Consider the following 23006-nt stretch of genomic DNA (forward strand, 5'->3'; position numbering starts at 1 on the left):
ATATATATATATATATATATATATATATATATATATAATACATAAGCTCTGCCTTATATGTGTGCTAATGATATTTCAATGTGGTGACCTTTTCTATGTACATTTAATATCAATTTTACACAACACCACAACCCCTAAAATGACTAGAACAATTATTTTAAATGACTTAAAAAAATATATATATATGTGTGTGTGTGTGTGTGTGTGTGTGTGTGTGTATGTGTCTGTCTGTGAGTGTGTGTTTTTAGGAAATCAACATACCACAAATGTTGTCTACTGAGTCTTTACTAAACCAAGAATATTCCTTAAAACGTACCTAAGCTTGCAGATCTTCATCATATTAGTGTAAGACACCTTTACTGGAATGATCTGTGTGTACATTTTTCTCAATATCATGTTGATGCTAATGTCAGGTTAGGCTGATTTGTTTCTGGAGTGTGGTAAAAGGTGACATCATCACTGCAAAAGCCAATGACGTGATTTACAGCACTGTAGGCAGACTGCAGAAAGTCCTCGACCTGTCACTGCCAATGATTGATTGTCCATCACTCTAACCAGGCAACAAACTGGTGAATAAATTTGCCTTCAAGGGATTGCACTTTGGGTAGACTTTGCGTCAGGGCAGTGAAGCCTATAAAAAGCAACTGGTGCGCTCTGCCAGAGGCAAAGCAAATTCAACAGGCTTGCTGGGTTGTGAGGAGGCTGGATATCAACTCAGAAAAACACTCTGAAACTTTCTAAACTCCTTCCTGCTGCATGCAACTTTCACAAACCTGGGTTAGTGGTTGATAAATGAAAGAAAGATATTAATATTCTAGCGGCTTGAAAACCATAATGAAAGTTTAGCAGTAGAAATGCTGTATCAGTTTGATGATTCGGTTTCATTCATAACATTTTAATATTTTTACTGTATGAGGCTTTTACCAGTACTACAGATCCTGTAGTTTGTAATGATGACCTCGACAAAATAACGTATATGCACATAAAATGCATTTGTCACCTTGTTTGTAATAAAAAAATAGCAGTTATGTTGTTGTGTTGGTAAGAAGGTCCACCAAGACACCAATAGTAAGAGGTAGTAAGGCTGTAACCTACTAAAAATGTCAATTTAAATGGCAGCTGCAATCTCTTTAATGGGCTCAGTATAAAATCCATTATGTGCTTCCTCCATTTTGCCTTGTGGCAGGGCCACTGCTGGCTCCACAGCACATTAGCTACTACCGGCCTGAAGTAGGTGTTTTGTTACATCATAAAATGTTATGAGAGCTATTACAGAAAGCCATCATCATCTGCCACTCCATCGAGATGCTCGCAGAGATAGACAATCAGGGCGGAAGGAGGGGTCACTCTTTTCGACAGTATTACTTACCAGGTAAATGTCTTATATAAAAGCTTTCAGTGGCTGGGCACATTAAAACAGGAAACTTATACACAACTGTCTGTTGTGTCTTGACAAGAATCACTGTATCTAGTGAGCAACACTTAAGGATCTAAATAAAAAGTTCTCACATGAAAAGGAATTTAACTGAAGCAAACCATTTTAACATTTTTCTAACTAACTTCTATTCTTATTTTTGAAACACTAGGCTACTTACACATATATATATATATATATATATATATATATATATATATAAAACTAAAGTAATCTATCCATCTTTTTCAGTTTCATTATTCATTAGATATTAGTACTTAATCCAATACCAATCAGTCACATTAGTAAATATTGCACTGATACTTCTAACTTATTCCACATTTTTCTGTTGATCTGCGATCTGGAGATCAACTGTTTATTTCCAACTATATTTACTCCAGTTGTTGCTGATTCCAGATCTAATAGATACTACTTATTCTTAAATTACTTGAGACAATTCAATTGGTTTCTAGGACCTATTATTATTTACCAACTATTAAGAGAATAAAAACTAGTACCTGTTAACTACTGAGTATACCAATTGTTATTATTAACAATTGAATCATTCTAATATGAATCTAATAAATACAACTAGAAGAGAAACTAGTAACTATTGGAATAATAAAAAAAAAAAATAGTTACTATATTTATGTACTCTTTTCACATTTCCGGGGATCTCAGAAGCAGATGTTTTCATAGTTGGGTAAGCTGGTGAACAGAAACTGAAAAAAAAAAATATAATGTTTCCGTTTCCATTTGACCCAATTAAATAAATAAATAAATAAATAGAAAACTTGACAGTGTCCATATGAGCAATGTTAACTAGTTTCTGCAATTGAATGCCTAGGTAATAAACCATAAAGTAGCTTTAATGTTGTAAATACACATTAATATATATATATATATATATATATAGAGAGAGAGAGAGAGAGAGAGAGAGAGAGAGAGAGAGAGAGATGCTGTTAAGTAACTATGAAAACGTCATCAGTCTGTGATATTTATCCATTGTAATAAATATATAGTCTACTAATTTGAGGTAATTAGTTAATATCTGAAACACATAACCTCGGAGAAGTTTGGCAAAATGTACTACTAACTAAAGTAGAAGGATGGAAGTCATAAGCACAAGTGAACTAGTAATTATTAAACCATAAAAAAACATACTTTAAAATCCAGTTTTCAGTATACTACTGGATACTCATAATACTACTTGTCCCTATGAGACCTTGAGTGGAGGAGGGAGGGAAAAAAGTGTAAGTGCGCCGTCTAGTGATAGTGCGAGGTAAACCTCATATGTGATGGTTGTGTTCAGCAGAAATGGGAAAGCATCAAAATGTAGACCAAACTTTAGAGGAGAAACTTACGGTAAAAGACGTACTCAGTGTAACTTGACCATATCTTGTCGTCAGTATGCTGGCTGACGAACGAGGCCGTCACTGACGAGTTACAGGCGACCATCTGGAAGCCGCACTCCGAGAGCATGTCGAAAGAGCGCTCCAGGTGCTTGAACTTGAGGTAAAAGCGGGACGTGTATCTCTCAGGGGTCCTGTCTGGGTCCCTGCTCTCGTTTAAGGTCTCGCCAAAAACTTCTTTGGCCAGGGCAATCCTTCCACAAATCATAATCCGCGGCACCCTCCGGAATTTGGCGTCGCTTTGACTCTCCCTGCCCATCGTACAAGACCCGCGATATCCGACTGTGATGAACCCGCTTTTTCTGTCGGCGGGAACGAGCGACGGTGGAGGGCACATCCGCTGGTCGCTTCCTTGAGAGCCGTCCTCGTAATCACTGTGGATGTATTCATCGGGACTGGGCTTCAGGTCGTCCGGGGTTAAGAGTTTAACCAAGTCTGGCAATTGAAAGTATTCCGCTTCTTTCCTCAGCCGTCCCTTCTCAGGGAAGTGGTCAGGGAGCACAACCTGCTTGTCTCTGAGGTAGTCTAACACATATCTGAACAAAAACCCATCCCTGTCGATGAAGTAACGACCTTTGGGGTCCCTGGCCAGATCATTCGATGCGTTATTTTTAGGAGAGAATATCTTCCCCAAAAGGGAGCCGGGGTTGCCGATTAACGTGGCGTGACGGGTATAATAGACTTGCCCCCCGACGTTTAGTTCAATAACGTCTGGAAAACTGTTGTCTTTAGCTCTAGAGTTTCCACTTAACGCCATTGTTTCGGTCATGGGTGCCAAAAATAAATAAATAAAAATATCCGTATTCGAAAAGTTCGCTCTACAGCTTCGGGAATGATTTAGAAGATACAGACGATGGACCATGCACATTAAATGGCAATAAAAATAGCATTTCAACCAACTAATTGTAGCAGGTATCTTGCAGTTACTTTATTTAAAAAAATCCGCAGATGAAACAAATCGAAAAAGAGGGAAATGAATGGCGATAAATCCGAGGAGGAACTACGCGCGCGCACCAGAGAGTCGCACCGCGTGAACGAGTCTGGGTTGTTTAGGAGCGGATGGACACGGCTGCTTATTCACGCGCCTGAAAAAGCTAGTGCACTTGAGCACAGACGGCAGACGTTGTTTAATTTCTGTAAAACACATTATAGAATAAAACCTTTTTTTAGTCCTGTAAGGCAGGTCCAAAGTTCCTTACAAGTCCAGCAACGGTTCGAATACAACTTCTGACGATCAAGTAGAAACAGACTGGATAGTTTCAAAAGAAAATAACTGAAAACAGTTCAAAGCTCATTTTATAGCCTAGCGGCTGTGGGGTTGATCAATAATCCCAGCTGTTACCCAGAAGAAAATCCCGTCTGTGGTCCTCTGACATAATCCAGGGTTTGCGTGGTGGTGGGGTTTAGAAGTGAAGATGATGCTGCATAGCTCTCGTTGCGCGCGATCAGGGCTGTGGCGCGGGAAAATAACCTCCTCAGCTGGTGTTGCCTCAGCGCGCGAAAAAAAAACATAATAGGTTATCAAAAATTACATCATCTTAAAGGAGTATGCACGCGATGCTGTGGCGTTGCTGGTACCCGTCTGTGTAATATCAACGTCAGTCAGCTATGTTAGCTATACTTCATGCAGTCAGCATACTGATTTATCTACAGGAAACCGACTGCCTGGAATGACATTTTGTGCGCTCGTGAGGTTCATTCAATCATTTGCCAATGACTTACTGTACTTCTAGAAAAAGTGTTCTCTTGATGTGTGAGGTTGTGTTCAGTGGAGGAATCCACAGACATTTTCAGGACCGTGGACAGCGAAAACCATACCTACTGCCAGCCTCACCCTAGCTTGCTTCTCATTAATTAGGAGGGGTCCTTGGTTTGATAGAAAGGGACACCCTTCTTAAAATACAAAGGTCAGGAATAAAGATTAATTTATTATTTTTGCCAAAATTATTAAGGGTGGTATTATAATGATAACAGATTAAACAATAATCAATATATATATATATATATATATATATATATATATATATATATATATATATATATATATATATAAAGGCTTGTCACGCCATTGTATAATGCAAAATAAATGCTTAAAATCTTATCTGGAATATGTTTACTTTATTTTAAATTGACACTATCTTTCTTCCTGCATACTATTAGAGGATAAACCCAAACAAAACATTTTCAATTCAAATGTGTCTGTGCTTTAACAAAGCAGCTTTACAGAGAATATTGCCTTACAAACCCCAGTGAGCAAGAGAAAGGCAGCGACGAGAAATTAGCATGATGCAAAACTTAAAGATTAAAAAGAACCCCCCCCCCCATGCTGATTATTTTTCTTAATGTGATTGATGTTTTATTATTTTAAAAACAAATGCCTGCAAGTAACCCTAAGCTAAACCCAAATCCTAACCCTAACCATGTAGTAAGTACATGTCGTTTATTAATACTACTCAGAAATTATATATATAATTACATTGTACCAAGGACACCTTAAAATAAAGTTCAACCGCATCATGTTGTCAAAATTATTTTCATGTGATATTCTTTACCTCTATTTTCTTTATTGTAGATAAAGCTACACATTTTGCATTTGTTATCATTTCACTTTTTAAAAAACTCAGTTGTCTCATCAATATTCAATAAAAAGAAAAATATTTATTCTGCTCTGGTCTACCCTACTACTGTGGAAAGTATGCTACTTGCTAGATAGATAGATAGATAGATAGATAGATAGATAGATAGATAGATAGATAGATAGATACTGTAGATGGATGGATGGATGGATGGATGGATACATAGACAGAGGAATGACAGTGCATTCATTTGTAAGTAGGGCATGAGCTGTATTCATAAATGCATGCATGCCTCCACCTCTTGTATGCTGCTCCTTTTTTAAATATACTGGAGTATAGCAGTTGACTGGCTTACTTTAAATAGCTCCAACTCAACTGATGGCTGGCAGATTTCCTGTTGTTATTTCATGACTGTACACTACATTTCTGAAAGCATTGGCATTCTTAATTTTTAAAAGCTTTTCTTTCATTTGAAGAGTCTCTAAGGTCTCCCAGCAGGTAGCTGTTTTCATCAGAAAGGCCGATTCCTCTTGTGTCTCCCTCACATGTGTCCTCAGAAGAATTGTCTTTGAAAACACAAAGCTTTATGATTTCAAGTAAACCAGGCCATATTACCCAGAAATTTGAGTAGATGTGACTGTCTAGATATACAGATGGAGACTTTAGCCTGCGGTTTTTGGCCACAGTATCTCTCTAATTTAAATGCTTTTTTATTCATTTTTCATTTTTATACGTTCACACCACTGGAACATCAAAGCCAGTCCAAACTCAATGTGTTCTACTTTTAAAAGGCACAGATAATAGCTACAGAAACTTGGTGTTCATTTAACAAATTAAATGTTGCTTTATGGAAGAAGAAATCACTTTTTCTTTTCTTATTTTATGAAAGCAGACCTCTTTCGTGTTGGAGTTTAGATACCAGGACTCTTCCATAGAGAGGCAATTATCCTGGAAGACTTCAATGTTCCCTGCACAGTATTCTTTGACTAATGTATTTACGAATGTCAGTTAAAGGTCTTCAAGGGAACCTGCAACAACAAGTAATAAGTCTAATTGATGTTACGTTATAATACATTGTGTAAGGGAGTAGCTAGCTATAAGTAAAGCATTTTTTAGGTAAACCCAGTGTGCAACCCATCAGACCAGATGCGAGAGCTGGCTACAGTGCCCACTATGAGGGAGCAAGCCGTGGACGGTGGGAGTGCGGAGTGGAGCTCCGCCCCCTGCATCACGGCTGAGGGTGAGCAAGATATGGAGCGTCAAACTGAGGTGGAGGATCTTATAGACTCTTACTCGGGGGCTTCCAATTCTCCAATGCCTGATCCCGGTGTCAAGCTCAGGATGGGCTCCTGATTCTCCAAAACTGCCCACCCTCCCAACCGATTCTGCCTCCTCCACCGTTGTCGTCTGTCAGCCCCTCTTCTCACCCTCAGCCCACCATCATTGCAGTGCGAGCTGCACGGGACTGCCATCCTCCAGCTCCGCCATGGTCCGCTGTGGTCCCTGTCTTCTGGCCCCCTCCAAGCCCCCCCCATTCCCCCTCCCCTCTGTTGTTCCAGGGTGCGAGGTAGCACCTTGCAGTAGTAATGTCACACCCCTGGACTCATTATGTTGTGTTTTCCATTCCCCATGTTCTCTGTGACCCAGTTTCTGTCTCCTGTGTTTGGTTAATTTGATTCCAGGTGTGTCTAGTTTCTTCCCCATGTGTTCCAAGTCCCCGTTATTTAAGTTAATCCATGCACCTGTCTGCCCTTCATTATCCTGTCTTTATAAGCCTTGTCCTTTTAGTTCAGTTTTGTCAGTTCTACAAACCACATTTGTTTGTCTTCCTCAGTGTTCCACGTTGATTATTCCCTGTGTTGGATAGAGTAGAGAATAGAGTAGTTGAATAGAGTCTTATTTCGCTGATCCTCGGCTCCATGTTGCTTCTGGGCAGCGTAGTGTGACCCATATATCAAAAACATTCAAAATATACCAACTTTATGTTGTTTTTACATTAATTTGGAGATTCAATGTGAAATTATGACTATATAAATATGCAAATAATCCCCATTAATTACAGAAAATGTTATTATTTTTTTAATCAATTGACAGTGTGTGTGTGTGTGTGTGTGTGTGTGTGTGTGTGTGTGTGTGTGTGCATTTTTATTTTATTACATTGCTATAAGATTCAAAATTCTATGTGTATGAGTATCAAGAGGATTGTGAGAGTGTGCAACTATATGCAAAACTATAAATATTTTATGATATTACACAGAAGACAGCACATAGAAAATTAAATATAAGCATTGGAAATCCTTAGTTAAGTGCTGATCAGATACAGATCAAGTCCTATTAAACCCTAGTGATTTGCTTTGTGCTTTTAGGTTTTCTTGCCACCGCCCAACAACTGTTGCAAACTTCCATGCACACAGTCACACACAGAGCTAAAGAGATCGGTCAGATCCTCAAGAGACAGGCTGCTGCCTCACTGGACAGTAAGAGCACTAGCTAGTTTGCCCCAACTCATAAACTACTGGGTGATTCAAGGGTGAAACATCTTGCTTGATTGACATTTTGATTCTCTATTTCTCTATCTCTCTTTCTCCCCGGCTTTTATTTATTTATTTTTTTTCAGAACAGATTTGGACAAATTTAGCATGCTATTACTTGCCCACCAATGCATCTTCTGCAGTGAATGGGTGCCGTCAGAACGAGAGTGAAAACAGCTGATAAAAACATCACAATAATTCAGAAGTAATACACACCACTCCAATAATTCAATTAATTATGAAGTGAAAAGCTGTGTGTCTGAAAGAAAAACATATCCAGCATTAAGGCTTTTTAACTTTAAAGCAGTGCTTCTGGTCAAGTTATTTCCTTGTTGTCCTCTAACAAAAAAATAAAAAAAAAAATCCATTTGAGAATCCTTAAAAATATATATATATTTTTTATTTTCCAGGGAAAAAATAACAGCATGCAGAATTGGAATGACATCATTATTTACTAAGCCTCATTTTTGGTGAACTCTCCCTTTAATGCACTACAGGTCCATTATCAGCTGCGGTGAACCTGCAGGACAAGGCAGGTGTGGAAAGGATGTGAGCAGCACTAACATGCAGTCCAACACTGAACCTGCAACTGCAGAAATCCACAGAAAGATCCATAGATATCCACAGTATATAACACCCATAGTTTATAAAGTTCTATATATAACCTTATCCTTGTGTTTTTATTAATTTGACAAATACAACTGTGCTTTCAGCTCCATTTATCAAACATTTCCCCCCAAATCAGCACATGAAATCTTAAAACAGCCCAAAGATAAACACTGTATGAGCTTAAGATTCCAGGGACATGAAATCACAAGAGCTGGCGCTTAAGAGAACACACAAGGTCTTTATTATTTAAGTTATTATTAGTTTATTATTAGTATTTATTTATTTATTTGACTTAGAAAGAGTTGCTCAAACCAAGTTTTAATTTAATGCAATCTCACCGTAGTATAACCATAGGAGGGTCAACATAAAGTGCACTGAGTTGACAGCCACTACATCTCTTTATATAAATTACAGTCTGCAGGAAATCCATAAACATTCTTTATATCTGAGTAATAACCTTTGGATGTTAGTTGTGTATGAATGATGTTAAGCTTACTTTGTGGGCGTTTCCTTTAGATGAAATGTTGCTAAGCAACAGTTTTGCCCAGGAGAGGGGCGGCACCACGTTCCTATCAAATACCTGAGGGATATTCAGTAATCAGCATGAGTCTTGTTTTTATTTTCCTCCGTGTTCGTTTTTTCTTCTTCACCAGTCAAGGTTAAAGTTACCTTCTGAAGTTTTTCTTCTTGTTGTTGTTATCTTCCACTCAGAGTAAAATTGTAACGCTTAAAGCTTCTGTCACCAGTTTCTTACCCTGATGTCGTTCCAAACCTGTATGACTTTTTTTCTTTTATTGAACGCAAAAGAAGATATTTTGAAACGCTATTCAGTTTTTGTTTTTGTCCATATAATAAAAGCCAGTTGAGTCTGATGTTCTTCAGAATATTATCTTGTGTGTTCTGCAGAAGAAAGAAAGTCGCACAGCTTTGGAACAACATGAGGGTGAATAAATGATGACAGAGTTCTCTGTTAAGGTGTGTGCATGTTGGCAAAATTTTCCAGGCAAAAGAGATCCATTGTCAGTTCAGAAATGTAGAGTGAGCACAGCTCGCACAGAAGTTACTTCAAACCATGCAGATTTCTGTTGGACAATATGGCATATGTTTGTGACAAATCTGCGTGGGAAATCTTTCGCCCTTATGTGAAATTCTTGTTTTGTATGGATTCTTATTGAAATAAATTGATTTAGACATATAAGATACAGAGGTACCAAAACCGAGCATGATGGGGCAGAGGCTTTGAGGACTACCTTCACATTGACAGTTACGAAGCACATTACACATATCATGTAAATTATATTTTTTCATTTTATTTCATGAGCGTCAATTGAAGTGTGACTCTGGAATTCATTCTCAGCCTGGTCTGTGAACAGTAAAGCATGCCAGCTCGTTTCAAACATTATGACATTGACACGTGCTGAAGTGGATACAAGTATGCTTATTACAATTATATAGCATACAGTTAGTGTTGATTGTATGCTTCTGTTCTCTGCTTGTCCATGCAGCCATGCTCGGTCAGAGTGGGGAGGGCAGCCAGTCAAAGCCCTCTGGGGTACAGAACACTTCCAGTATATGCATTCATAATTACAATTCACAATTTACAGTTGTAGAAAAAAACTAAATACATGATAGAGAATGTTTGCAACATAGTGAACTGTATAGAAAGAAATCTGATTAGATTACCGGTTCAGTTGGGTGGAGTTGGGGTCGGAGGAGGGAGTTAATATGCAAGCAGCAATGCGATAGAAGAGATGCCAGAAAATGGCATTTAAATGGACCGCTGTGGACCACGGTGTCAAAACTGGACTGGTACACACCATGGAGACATCTAAAATGTGCAGTGATGGGGGTTGTCCAGGACCAGTTTTGGGAATCAACGGTTACACGTACAATATGTAAGATTTTTTTTTTTTTTTCATTAAAACATCCAAAATCCCCCCTGCCCTCAGATGTCAGTAGAAACCATGGGGTGGGGTGGGGGGGTTGTAACTGTAGTGTCAAAGCCAATGAACTTAGGATGGACCACCAATGTTCAATAACATTTTCTCCCGATTCTGTCACCAAAGATAACCCCATAAAGCCAAAATGGCTGTGGAGGAGAACACAACGACTCCCATGATTCCACGCTCTGGCACTGCATTATCAAGCTACTGTACCTCTTTGTTATTGTTTTAAATAAGTGACCTCTAGCAGCGACACATACATATTGTGCCTTTAAAAAAATTCAAGTATTTCCAAAAGTTAACTTGTCCACACTGAAACGTTGGAAAATGCTAAAATCATATTACTGTTAATAACTGGGGAAACGCATCATCACAATCTGTGAAAAAAAGACCATTTTCTCTCTGCTTAATCCAGAATCTCACAGCAATTTGTAACTATTTTACATTTGTGCACTACAGTGAACAGTAAGTGACCAGCATTTCAAAGCTTAACGATTACTTACTTCTAAAAACCAACCATTTCCACATGAATCACAAGAAGAAAAAAAAACCTTAATGATAAACGAATTCCTATACATACAATGATGCAGTGCAGCTGATTCTTTCTATAATACTGTACATGAGTAGAAGTTATTTACACACCGAGCTATTCAAATCATTAAAACTGAAATGCCACTTTGCTTGCACATATTGCTTATTGTGATTTCATATCAGCATCTCATTAAGCCCAGGCATTGTTTGCAATCCCTGGCTCCTGCTATTTTTGGAGTCTTGAAGGGAATTGCGTGATTCACTCTCTGGATCCTAAACTAACTTATGTCAGGCTGCAGGTCTCCAGCGAGGAGCAGCTGATGATGAATTATTTGTTCCAGGAGGGTTTTAAGGAGGCCTGTTTGCCGCGTGGGGTTAGACTTGAGACAGAGCCACAGCCACGGAGGGACTCTGCCACTGTCAGCTGCGATTCCATTAGATGCTGCCATGCCCCTGTGGTATCCTGTCCTCGTGTCGCGCTGGTTTTCCCGTCACACATCTCAACCCTGAAAGGCACAGCTGACTCGCCATTTGTAACAACAGATCCTGCTGCACAGATTTTACTGAGGAATTTACCGGATTTTGGCATCTGGCTTTAAATGGGAGATAATTGTGTAGGGTAACAAGGGAGCATGCTCTGATGCAGGTGCTAATAAACACACAAACGCACACGGTCGAACAGCTTCCTCATGGAGTCTAATAACTTATTTGTTGCCTATAAACCACACATCAATATGGTTTGAAATATAAACGAATGAAGATTAAGCGATATATACGAGTCTGCAGGTGTCCGTTTGCTCTGTTCAATGCTCAAGCATTTCCAAAATGATGTTCTGACTAACAGACCTTAAAGGAAGCAGTGTGTTTGTAAACAGGCATGCCCTAATTTCCACCGGTCTCTGATGCATTCAGTCAGAGTATGGAATCAGAGTGAAGAGAGGATGTGTGTGTGTGTGTGTGTGTGTGTGTACTTGCTGAAAAAATATCAGGTTGTTGTAATCTGCACGTAAAGCCGGCAGTAGCACAAGATTAAAGCACAACACATTAGCAGAAGGTAATTATGCCAGAATGGCGATTCGCTGACCTAGATTTGTGTGCGCACACTGGCGGTTTTCAATTTTCTTTCATTAAAGGAGTAATTCACCCCAAAATAAACATTCTGTCATCATTTCCTTACTCTCGTGTTGCTCCAAACCCATATGACTTTCTTCTGTGAAACACAAAAGGAGATGTTTTGAAGAATGTTCACGCTGCTTTTTACAATACAGTAAAACTGAGTGAGAACCAAAGGCTGTCAAGCTCCAGAAAGCACCACGAATGCATCATAAAAAAGTAGTTATTTTTCTTTATCTTCTTCTAAAAAGGTGTTTGTTGTATTTGAACTGGTTTTGAGAAGGGCAAACATAGCATTTTTCAAGAAGCTTGCTGCACGATCTCTCTCAGGCTAGAGCACATCTTTAGAGAGCATCATATGTTTCCTGGGAGTGATGGAATGCTGTAGGCAGATTGAATGTAAATTAATAACCATGGCCACACATTTGCTCATTTAGGCCTGGTTTAACTGTCAGGGCTTAGACTAAGCCAGGTTTAGGTCATAGTTCGATTAGGACATTTAAATATCTTTCATATATGTTCCTTAGAAAATAACATTATTGTAATGCAAGAACAAATGCAGGAAGTATGTCAACACCTTAAGATGTAGCCTGTGTCAATAATGCTGTGCATCAATAGCCAATCACAGTCTATCAAAACACATATGTTTAAAATCGTAATAATTAAAGCAGTATCACATAAGAAAGAGTGTGTTATGGCATTATGCAGCATAATTCAGCCAAGGGTGATTATAGCCATACTAATAAAGCCTACAATACTTCAATGGACAATACATATCCTGTATGTAAATATGTAAGAAAATAAAAACAAAGAACTATGGTTTATGCCCAGGTTTGGACAGCTTCTACATGTTACTGAATAACAACGAGGCAGCTCAATTGTTTGATATTGCTTAAAGAAATAGTTCACCCAAAAATGAAAATTGAAAATGTACTCACCCCGATGCCGTTCATGATTTGGAGAAGTTTAGCATTATATCACAACTGCACACGGTGCATTGTACAGTGTTACATCTTGTGCAGTGAAAAGCTGTGTGTTTGTAAGAAACAAATACACCATTAAGACATTTTATCTTTGAACCATCACTTCTGGCCAAAAATAGCATTAGAGGAAATGTCTTTGCTCAACCACTAAAAAAGTATATATATTTAAATATATATATATATATATATATATATATATATATATATATATATATATATATATATATATATATATATATATATATATTTAAGCCACAGCAGAATCAATGCAACACACAATAGTGCTATTATGTTCCTGAATGATTCATTGTTATTGAACAAATCATTTGAGTGAATGATTCAATAGCAGCCATTTGTTATCATCTACTGGCATAGTGATGTAACCCACAGAAAGAGTAACTGAAAACCTAACAGTCTGTCTGGAATGTGCATATCTTTACATTCAGAGTGATGCCGACAGCATCAAGTTCCAGTGTTTTTGGTCTGTTATATCAGTGCTTCTGGAATGCAAATTCAGTGACCAGAATTAACTGTTGTATATAATTGTATACTTCAAATATGGTGCTATGGGTTTGACAGTAATAATAGATATGAGGTAAAACCCTGTGGGGTATGTGTAAAACCCAATGCCCTGCTTGTTATTCTTCAAAGGGTTCTAGACCAGTAACTCTACAGATTCAGTGAGTCTGGTGGAGAGGGCATCATTTCACACAGATCACTTCACATAGTCTCATCTCTCTCTTCCGGCCTGATTCTGTTAGATTTGACACAGCGGACCACTGGCTCCCCATGCAGCACAGCTAATGGACTGTTGTCTCTCACCCATGGGCCATGATGCATTTAAGCTTTGCCTAGTGCTCTCAGCTCCATCTGAATGAGAAGCACTGAGCTTGAAGGAAACCATTTTGATGCAAGAACCTCTCCTTCAACTGTTATGTGTGCATGTTTGCTGGAATATTTTTAGACACACAACACATTTTGTTGAGGAATCTTAAAACAAACTTTATCAAAAGAAAATGGAAAAAACAGACAACATTATTATTGATTACTGATTTTTTTTTCACTCTTACTGTATTTTAGAATTTTACTACATCAGTTATTCTTTTGTAGAGTATCTATCTATCTATCTATCTATCTATCTATCTATCTATCTATCTATCTATCTATCTATCTATCTATCTATCTATCTATCTATCTATCTATCTATCAAGCCAACCACAACATTATCACTTCTTTCCACCCGCACCATTATGGTGCTTTATGTCTGTTACATAAACTTTATAGTGGATCGAGCCTTTCCTAATCTCTCCCTGTATAATAAAACAATCACTCCTTTCATACAACCTCTATTATTCTTGTGCAATAATAATAATGATTTCCCAGCAGAGATTTATTTTTAGTTTCTCTTGACACCAAAACATCCGTGTCTGCTTTGTGTAACTGCCATCACATTGTATGCTGGAGCAGATGATTAATGATTCATACATGCAACATGCTTTAGACCAAGAGCAAATTCATACTTTGACATAATTGTAATATTTTTATTTTTTAAGCTCTCATTATGTATGAAGTTTCATTACTATGTAATCCACAAACACAAAACCTAAGTAAAATAAAAATCATATTAGTCTGTTAAAATATGAATGTGCTCCAGGTCTAAAGCGTGTTACATATATGAATCATTAATCATCTGCTTTTGCATAAAATGTGGCAGTTACATAACAAAATACGAAATGTCCAACAGATAACAATAAAATATGAGGGGGTATGGAGTAAAATAATTATCATTATTAAAATGTTATTTTTAATTGATGTTTTAGATGTAAACCACAGTCCTTAAGTCATAAATCAAAGTCTGCCATAAAAAATGTATGAATTAGTCTTCTGTTTAGCCTAAAAAGATGCATAATGACAGTGTCATCATGCAAACTTGGGAACTTTATTCAGACTAAGTCTGTCACCAACTGCAGATATCACACAGGCTAAATGAGTCAGTATGTTTTGACTTCTCTTCTAAATTTTGTAGAAGACCCTAAATATAGCTCACATTTCAAAAATGTATGGTGTAATGGCAAATGTTGAACAGCTTCAACAACACATTCAAATAGAACAGCTTGTCTCCTGATAATAAAATAAACATTTTTTTTTTTAGATTAAGGTTATGTACTTACTTACTTAATTATTTATTTTATTTTATCTAATTTATTTATTTATTTTGGGGGGGTGGGGGTTGTTTCTTTTTTACACAATGACTGAATGACTAACATTTGACTTGTCGTTTTTTTTTTATTGTTTATAAAAGCCTGTGTGTGCAGTGAGCGCATCCTCCAATAGAGGGCGCACGTCAGTTTCCCACAGCCTAACCTATCCTAGTGACGTCATCGCCCCATCACCCGGAAGTTCCGCTGATATTTCTTGACACGTAGTTAGCGGCGTTGGTGGAGTCTCGGGCTATTAACAGTGTGAGTAAAACTTTTGAATCTTCCTCACTAGATATTCATATCTGAGCTGTGTTGCATGTTTAAATATATGTGTCGGACAGGGCTTGAATGGTGCTGACAGTGACTGAGCGGGTCGTTACAGTGCTTTAGCGGAGCTGTGCTAACTGAACACAAACAAAACCACTGCAAATATGTGTGACTTCTACAAATATGACAAAGATAGAATTAGTGCGGCATTGCTTTTAACTAACATACAACCTTATGTGAAATATATAGTATTCCTCTGACAATTTGTGTTTGAGTCTTTACTATCATCCATCACTTCTTATTAATTAATATGAATCGCTTGCTTTAATCCTTAATTGTTACAGTAGCATAACAATATGTGATTTATAAATAACATCGAACACATGCAATGCTGTTAAAATAATATATAAGCAGCAGAAACTGTTTCCAGCATTGCTAATAAATCGGCATATTAAAATGATTTCTGGAGGATCATGTGACCCTGAAGATTGGACTTATGGCTGATAAAAGAATTCCAGCTTTTCGTCACATAAATAAATTATAAGTATATTAAAATATTTAGATAATAATAATAATAATAAAGAAAATATAATAATAAAAGAAAATATTTCACAATTTAACTGTATTGCTTTTTGTGTTTTTTTTTTCTGTAATTTTGATCAAACAAATGCAGCCTTGATGAGCAGAAGAGACGTGATCCCAAACTTTTGAACACCAGTGTAGTTGGCTATAACTTAACTAAAATCACATAACAGTCTTGGCTTTGATAGCATTAAATACCAGTCAGTTTTAATAATATCCAATGTGCATCTCTGACTTATTTGTGTATTGAATTTCTTCCAGGCTGCTTACAATGTCAGGGTTTGACAACTTCAATGCAGACTTTTACCAGTCCAGTTACAGTGTGGATGATCAGAACCAGGGAGGATATGGCTACAGCGACACAGACGGGTACAACAAGTGGGCCTGAGCCTTGCACAAAGTTCTGCTGTTATTAATATATAACATTATTAAATATACTGTATGTGTGTGCTTAAAGTTTGATATACTTGTCCATCTTCATATTTAGAGCTGTGAAAAATATAGTTTACATTTTGAGGGTATATTAACAAACACCGCTGGGATTAGATGTGTAGTTTGTATGCAGGTAAAGCTGGATGTAATATATATATATTATATATATATATAAATATCACCAACATTAAATATATTGCTGGCTGATAGTATAGACCCTTTTACAGTTGGTAAACAAGGTGACGTATTTGTGTGGGCGGGGCTTAGCTGGAGGCAGAAAGATTTCCCTCAACACTTGAACAAACGGTAGCTAGCGAGTTTTCTTAGCTTGTTTTTTTAACAATGGCTGTAGAAAATCTGAATATATCTGCTTTATCTGAATACTTAAGGTCACTCACTGTCCGGGACCGCGATAATTATTTGAAAAAGTTAACTTTAACAGACGGAACCAGATTGGTCGACCCGTACACAATCACTCATTGGATGGACGATCTGACAGGATTTCCTCCGATTGAGTGATCTGACATCTACACTAACCTGATAGAGAAACCGAGTGTGCATACTAAAGAGAAACTGAGGGCGTATAAATCCTTAGATTAAATAAAGAGTGACATTACAGTAAAATTATTATTATGTAAGTATTTTCTAGAAGTAAAAATTCTGAAGACTGCAGATTAATTATTAACTTTCTGTATTTATTCTTTCTTACCATGTTCTTAAATTCCCGTCACAATTAATCACAACAATGTATATAAAATGTTCTCCGTGGATTCTGGCAACCAACAACACAACAAGATGACATTTTAAGCTCCTTGAGTAGCCGACCCTGTGTTGGTCTGTATTAGCCGCCTCCAGTTTTCCGTTTGTTTTGCCTCCAGCTAGCGCCGTGACGTACCTGTGGGGTCCATACAGTGCTTTAGAGAGTAATCAGTATATCGTAATGCATGCAAATCAATGCATTCTTATTTCATATTTGCATTAGCCTTATTTCTGACTCTAAATCTTTAATTGCATCTGATAGACAGTATGGACAGTATGACTACCCCCAGCCGATGGGCTACTCAGGGCCTCCCCAGCAGCCGTACGCAGGACAGATCTACCAGCCCACGCCAGCCTTCACGCCGGCCTCCCCACAGGCCATGTACGGGAGCAGCTTTGAGGATGAGCCCCCGTTGCTGGAAGGTAAGAGACCGAGACCAGGCTTAAAGGTGGAAAGACTCCTTTATTTGTATAGTAGAGAAGCTGTCTCCCTTTACAGTGTTAAACGGGAAAATAGTGTATCATTAAATTCTGCTGTGAAGCACTTCTAAAAAAAGGACAGTAGTAAACTGTCAATTTCTCTGTTCAAGTCTGTTCATTGTTGATTCAGTTCAGTTTAATAATTGCATAAAGTTCATCAATTATGGAATGAGTGAATTCATCTATAACACAGAGAAAACGAGTAATGTGTTCATCCAGTTCAGTTCTCATTCAATAGTGTATTTGCTATGAAGTCGATTATTAAGTTGGCATAATTTTTTTTTTTTTTTTTTTTTTTAAATCAGTTTTCTAAATGTTTTATTGTGAACAATCCATCCGTGCATGTTTATTTTCCTTTAATGCATCATCTCTTATATCCCAAAGCCAACACTTTGATAATGACTCATTGCTTTAAAAACCACAAGTGCCACCTGGGGCTGTGTTCAGGACAAGCCACATGTGTGTTGTTGCATACTGAAGTGAAGGCGTCCTTGTGAAACCTTCTCGCCCCAGTTCTTCAGGGCTGTGCAGTTATCAGTCAGAGAGACGCAGAGAAAGCCACTTAACCCATTACCGCTGGTCACTGTTGTCATCCTGTATCAGAAGTGCATTTATCATGCTCTGCAGTAGTGTTCAGCTTCAATTCGGTCCTATTATTCTAATGTTCTGCTTTAGTAGTGGTGCTCTCTAAGACATGCATCACTGTTAACCACTATTAACTTTACTCATTATCAAAAAAAAAAAAAGCAGTGAAACAGTTAAAGTGTCATTAAAATGTGGGTTTCGTCTGGCAAATCAAAGTCAGGTACATGTACATATACATGCATTTTGCAGATTGCTTCTTGTCATTTGTGAATCACTGCATGTATTATGTGGATTTTGAAATATCAAGACGTGCACACAAATCTCAGTAATAGCTTCACGTAGTTCTGTTTTGTTTTGGCCATGATGAGAACTGAATTCTATGAGCTATTGAAATGTTTCTGGGAATTAAACACCGTTTTATGGGAATTTTTCCTTTTGTATTTCTATCAGAATCAGTATAAACCAGGATTATACACGAATTTTGATTGTTTACGCTTTCTTCTCACATGTTTGTCACAAAATTAAGCATTTACTTACTAGCCAGCTATTTATTGAGGCTTTTCATTCCATCTTGATTAATGTCATGCTTCTATAAAGTATCTGTATCCAGTATAATTTTTTTTATGGACCCTATATTTCCAAATTAAGATTTCCAATGCAGATGAGTAAGCAATGTTATAACGGGCCAAGACGTGTAATTGGTTGGAGTGAGAGAATGTAGGAAATGTGGCGAAGCGGCACAGTGTACATGGTGTTCACAAGTTATTGTTATAAGTGTCATGCTAAGATGAGTTTGCATTGAGTAAAATTTGCTGCTAAACTGAAAACCCAGGAAGCCAGTGTAAATGAACACGGTGCTGCTCTTCACCCTGAATCACGCACACCAGACTGAATCCAGTCTTCTGCAATCTAATGATCGCAGTAAGCCATCACACAGTTGGAGTTTCATTTGCGATTGCAACCCTGATTGTTTATTTTAACTTTACCTTTAATGTGGGAATGATGATTAGCATTTCATCACCTCCCGAATCCCCTTCCCTCATTTGGGAAATCCTGCGTGGTGGTGAGTTGTGTTGGTATTTTCCATCTCCAGAGCTGGGGATCAACTTTGACCACATCTGGCAGAAGACTCTGACTGTGCTGCACCCGCTGAAGGCAGCAGATGGCAGTATAATGAACGAAACGGACCTGGCTGGGCCCATGGTGTTCTGTTTGGCCTTTGGGGCGACGTTACTCTTGGTAAGACACATCTTGTTTTTGATTGTCTCTAGCCTAAAATTATTTTTTTTAAGGCATGTATATTTTTTGTATATTCTAGCAGCATGATTAAGGATAGAATACGAAAGTAAACTGTTGATGTTTTTCCTCCTGGTTTTAGACGGGTAAGATCCAGTTCGGTTATGTGTATGGTATCAGTGCCATCGGGTGTCTCGGCATGTACTGCCTCCTCAACCTCATGAGTATGACGGGGGTCTCGTTCGGCTGTGTGGCTAGTGTCCTCGGTTACTGCCTGCTGCCCATGATCACCCTGTCCAGTTTCGGGGTCCTCTTTTCCTTACAGTAAGACTTTTCTTTATTTATACATCCTTGCTAAATAAAAGCTTTTTTTTCCAATCTTGCAACAAATTTAAATAGTACTGTATCATGGTTTCCATAGAAGGAAAAATAAATAAATTGTATATATAGATAGATAGATATAGATATAGATATAGATATAGATATAGAGATATATATAGAAAACTATTTTAGCATATTAAAATGATCAAAAGAACTGTAATAATACTTTTAATAATATATATTTTTTCTTTTATAATAAATGCAGCCTTGATGAGCATAAACTATTTTTTTTTTAAACATCTGCAATCTTAATTCCATAATTTGACTGGTGGTGTGTTTGGATGCATGATATAGTGTTAAACGTGTATTAATATAAATTATTAATCCTGTAATTTATATGAATGTATATTGCAGTCCCATCATTTTAAAGCTTTTTTGAGCTAGTTTATAATGCACCTTAATAAACCAGTGTTTTCCTGTGTCTTTCAGGGGCATGTTGGGTATGATTATAACAGCTGCCATCATTGGCTGGTGCAGTTTTTCGGCCTCTAAGATCTTCATCTCTGCTCTGGCCATGGACGGGCAGCAGCTGCTGGTGGCGTACCCCTGCGCCCTTCTGTACGGAGTCTTTGCGCTCATCTCCGTCTTTTGAACTCAACCTCTTTTAATGGACAAAATGAGCACCAGTACGCAACCTTTTATTTGAAGACTGCTTTTGTAACACCCACCACACACACACACACACACACACACACACGCTCTCACTGTGTGTTTCCAGTGCGCATCATGTTCTGAGAGAATGTGGATTTGATTTCTCCTGCAGTGTGTTTTTTTTCTTTTACCTACTCTGAGAAAAGTTTTTTCTTACATAATGCGGGTTAAAATTTGATTTTTGTTCTTTAATGTGGACTACATTCTTTTGTTCTTTCCGAAATAGTTTTCTTTGACAGAGCCAGAAATGAAAGTGTGTTTATTGAAGAGAAGAATGTGTAATCCGTGCAGAGGGCACACCTCTCCTCCTACACAACATCTTTAATGCTTTTGCGTTTCAGGCAAGCATCTCGTTCCAGAACGTTCTTTGCAAACTACAGAAATGATTGTTCTTTCTTGAAAAAATCTCATTACATTCCTGATTTGCTGTTGATTTGTTTGGTCTGTTCATTCATACTCTTGGGTCAGTAAGAGTGCCTACATGTTCGCACATTGTAATTGTAGTATTTGATGAGTGATTGATAAAGGTCTTTATTTGTGAAAGTTTTTCAGATATTCTTCATATTTAAGACTTCAACACAGACTGCTGCCAGTTTTGTGAGTTGATTTGTTTTCTGAATGCATTTCACCCACTAACAGAATCTCGTGTCTGCAGATCAGTCTTCTGTATGGTGAACCCTGATGGCTGGATCTCGTTTCCATTTCTAATTTATTTACTTTCACAGATTTATCTTTTGAAATACAGGAGGCAGAGCCAAGGTTAAAGCATTCAAAATGAATCTTAAAGAGTCAAATTGACAGAACAAATCTTTCTGATCGGTGGATTGTATGTATGGGAGTTTTGTTCATTTTAAAGGTGCCACGACTGTCCTGTAAGGGAGTTATATTTAAATACAAGGTAACTTTGTTTTGTATGTCCAGATGAATACAAATGTTTATGGCAATCCTGTCTTGTGGAAAATCTTTGAGCAACTGGTAGGGTGTTAAAATTGTGCTGTTTCACGGCCCGTTTTAATTCAATAAAACTGCAACTTTTGTTGAACTACCCATGTCCTCATGCTTTATTTTTTTAAAGCCGTGGTTCCACAACAATATTTAAAGTTTGTGATTTTTTTAAAAGTGTTTTTGATTCACAATTTCTAGCCAATAAATTATTTCTAATTTGGCTTACTAAAATTATCTATTTATATATACATACGAAAATGCCCATAGAATTGTACAAATACATTCGACTGGGCTACCTCCATATGTTTTATATATACAGGTGCATTAAAAAAAATTAGAATATCTTGCAAGAGGTATAATTAATTAGATAATTTGATAATTCTGTATCTCAAATAATTTGAGCTTCATTAGTTTGATTCATTTTGAGTATAAATACTGGGTACCTCTTGGGCTAGTTTAGAAAATGCAACCACAATTATGGGAAAGACTGACTTGACAGTTGTCCAGAAGATGATAATCAACACCCTCCACAAGGAGGGTCATCCACAGAAGGTCATTGCTGAAAGGGCTGTCTGGAAATATTTTAAATTCACTTTTTTTTTTTTTTCATTGTGTGATTTTGGTGAATTGTATTGAATCCATTTAGGCTTAATTTGCCCCACAACATTAGTTATACACTAAAAAAGAAAAAAAAATGGTGCTATATGGCACCAAAAGCAGTTCTTTGGGTCGCAATCATATAGGGAAACCAGTTTTAGGGCTATTAAGCACCTATTTTTACAGGTGCTATATAGCACCTTTGTCAAATGGTGCTATGTAGAACCATAAGAGGTGCCATATAAACCTTTATTGCTTCAACAAAAATGATGCTCAACTGTGGTTCTTTGGCTTTTTATCATGGGGAAGCTCTTTTGGTACTATTTGGAACATACTCTTAAAGATAAGAAGCTTAATTAGCACATTTGTCAATTTGTGTTACACAGATCCATTAGAGGTGTCATATATGACTACTATAGATGAGCGAATATGCTTCTTAATGACACTTTTAAGATGAATGAAAGCTATTCATTTCTTACCAAATTGCAGCTTTAAAGATTCAAATTTCTGTACTAAATGCTAACTGAGAAATGAAATACATCCCATTTTAAAAACCTTTTAATTTATTTGTTTCAGCAGTAAATAAAATGAATGCTGACAAGCCAGGGAATATACATATAGAACATCAAATTATACGGGACGTTGTTGTTTTATACACATACAAAATAATGCAACAACCTTGAAATATGTCCATTTTTGAAGAAGAGAGAGTCCTGGTCTACATATATATATATATATATATATATATATATATATATATATACACACACACACAGGT

At 37.3% G+C, this 23006-nt stretch overlaps 1 protein-coding gene and 1 pseudogene across 1 annotated transcript; one reads left to right on the forward strand and one right to left on the reverse strand.

Moving 5' to 3' along the window:
- Positions 1–2722: 2722 nt before the first annotated feature.
- On the reverse strand, positions 2723–4113 carry LOC127942324 (BTB/POZ domain-containing protein KCTD16-like; annotated as a pseudogene).
- Positions 4114–15437: 11324 nt separating this feature from the next.
- On the forward strand, positions 15438–21731 carry LOC127942154 (protein YIPF5). Its single transcript, XM_052537761.1, has 6 exons — positions 15438–15574; positions 16424–16531; positions 17616–17776; positions 19512–19657; positions 19797–19978; positions 20465–21731. The coding sequence occupies exons 2-6, from the start codon at positions 16434–16436 to the stop codon at positions 20625–20627; spliced, it is 750 nt and encodes a 249-aa protein (XP_052393721.1). The 5' UTR covers positions 15438–15574; positions 16424–16433; the 3' UTR covers positions 20628–21731.
- The last annotated feature ends 1275 nt before the right edge of the window (positions 21732–23006 follow it).

This window comes from Carassius gibelio, chromosome A21 (assembly GCF_023724105.1).
Source record: "Carassius gibelio isolate Cgi1373 ecotype wild population from Czech Republic chromosome A21, carGib1.2-hapl.c, whole genome shotgun sequence".
Taxonomy (NCBI): Eukaryota; Metazoa; Chordata; class Actinopteri; order Cypriniformes; family Cyprinidae; genus Carassius; species Carassius gibelio.

Excerpts from the sequence above, each read along its gene's own strand:
- LOC127942154 (XM_052537761.1), top strand. The coding sequence starts at position 16,434 with ATGTCAGGGTTTGACAACTTCAATGCAGACTTTTACCAGTCCAGTTAC. Across the intron at positions 16,532-17,615 it reads GGCTACAGCGACACAGACGG|ACAGTATGGACAGTATGACT; the intron begins GTACAACAAGTG and ends TGCATCTGATAG. Across the intron at positions 17,777-19,511 it reads TGAGCCCCCGTTGCTGGAAG|AGCTGGGGATCAACTTTGAC; the intron begins GTAAGAGACCGA and ends TTCCATCTCCAG.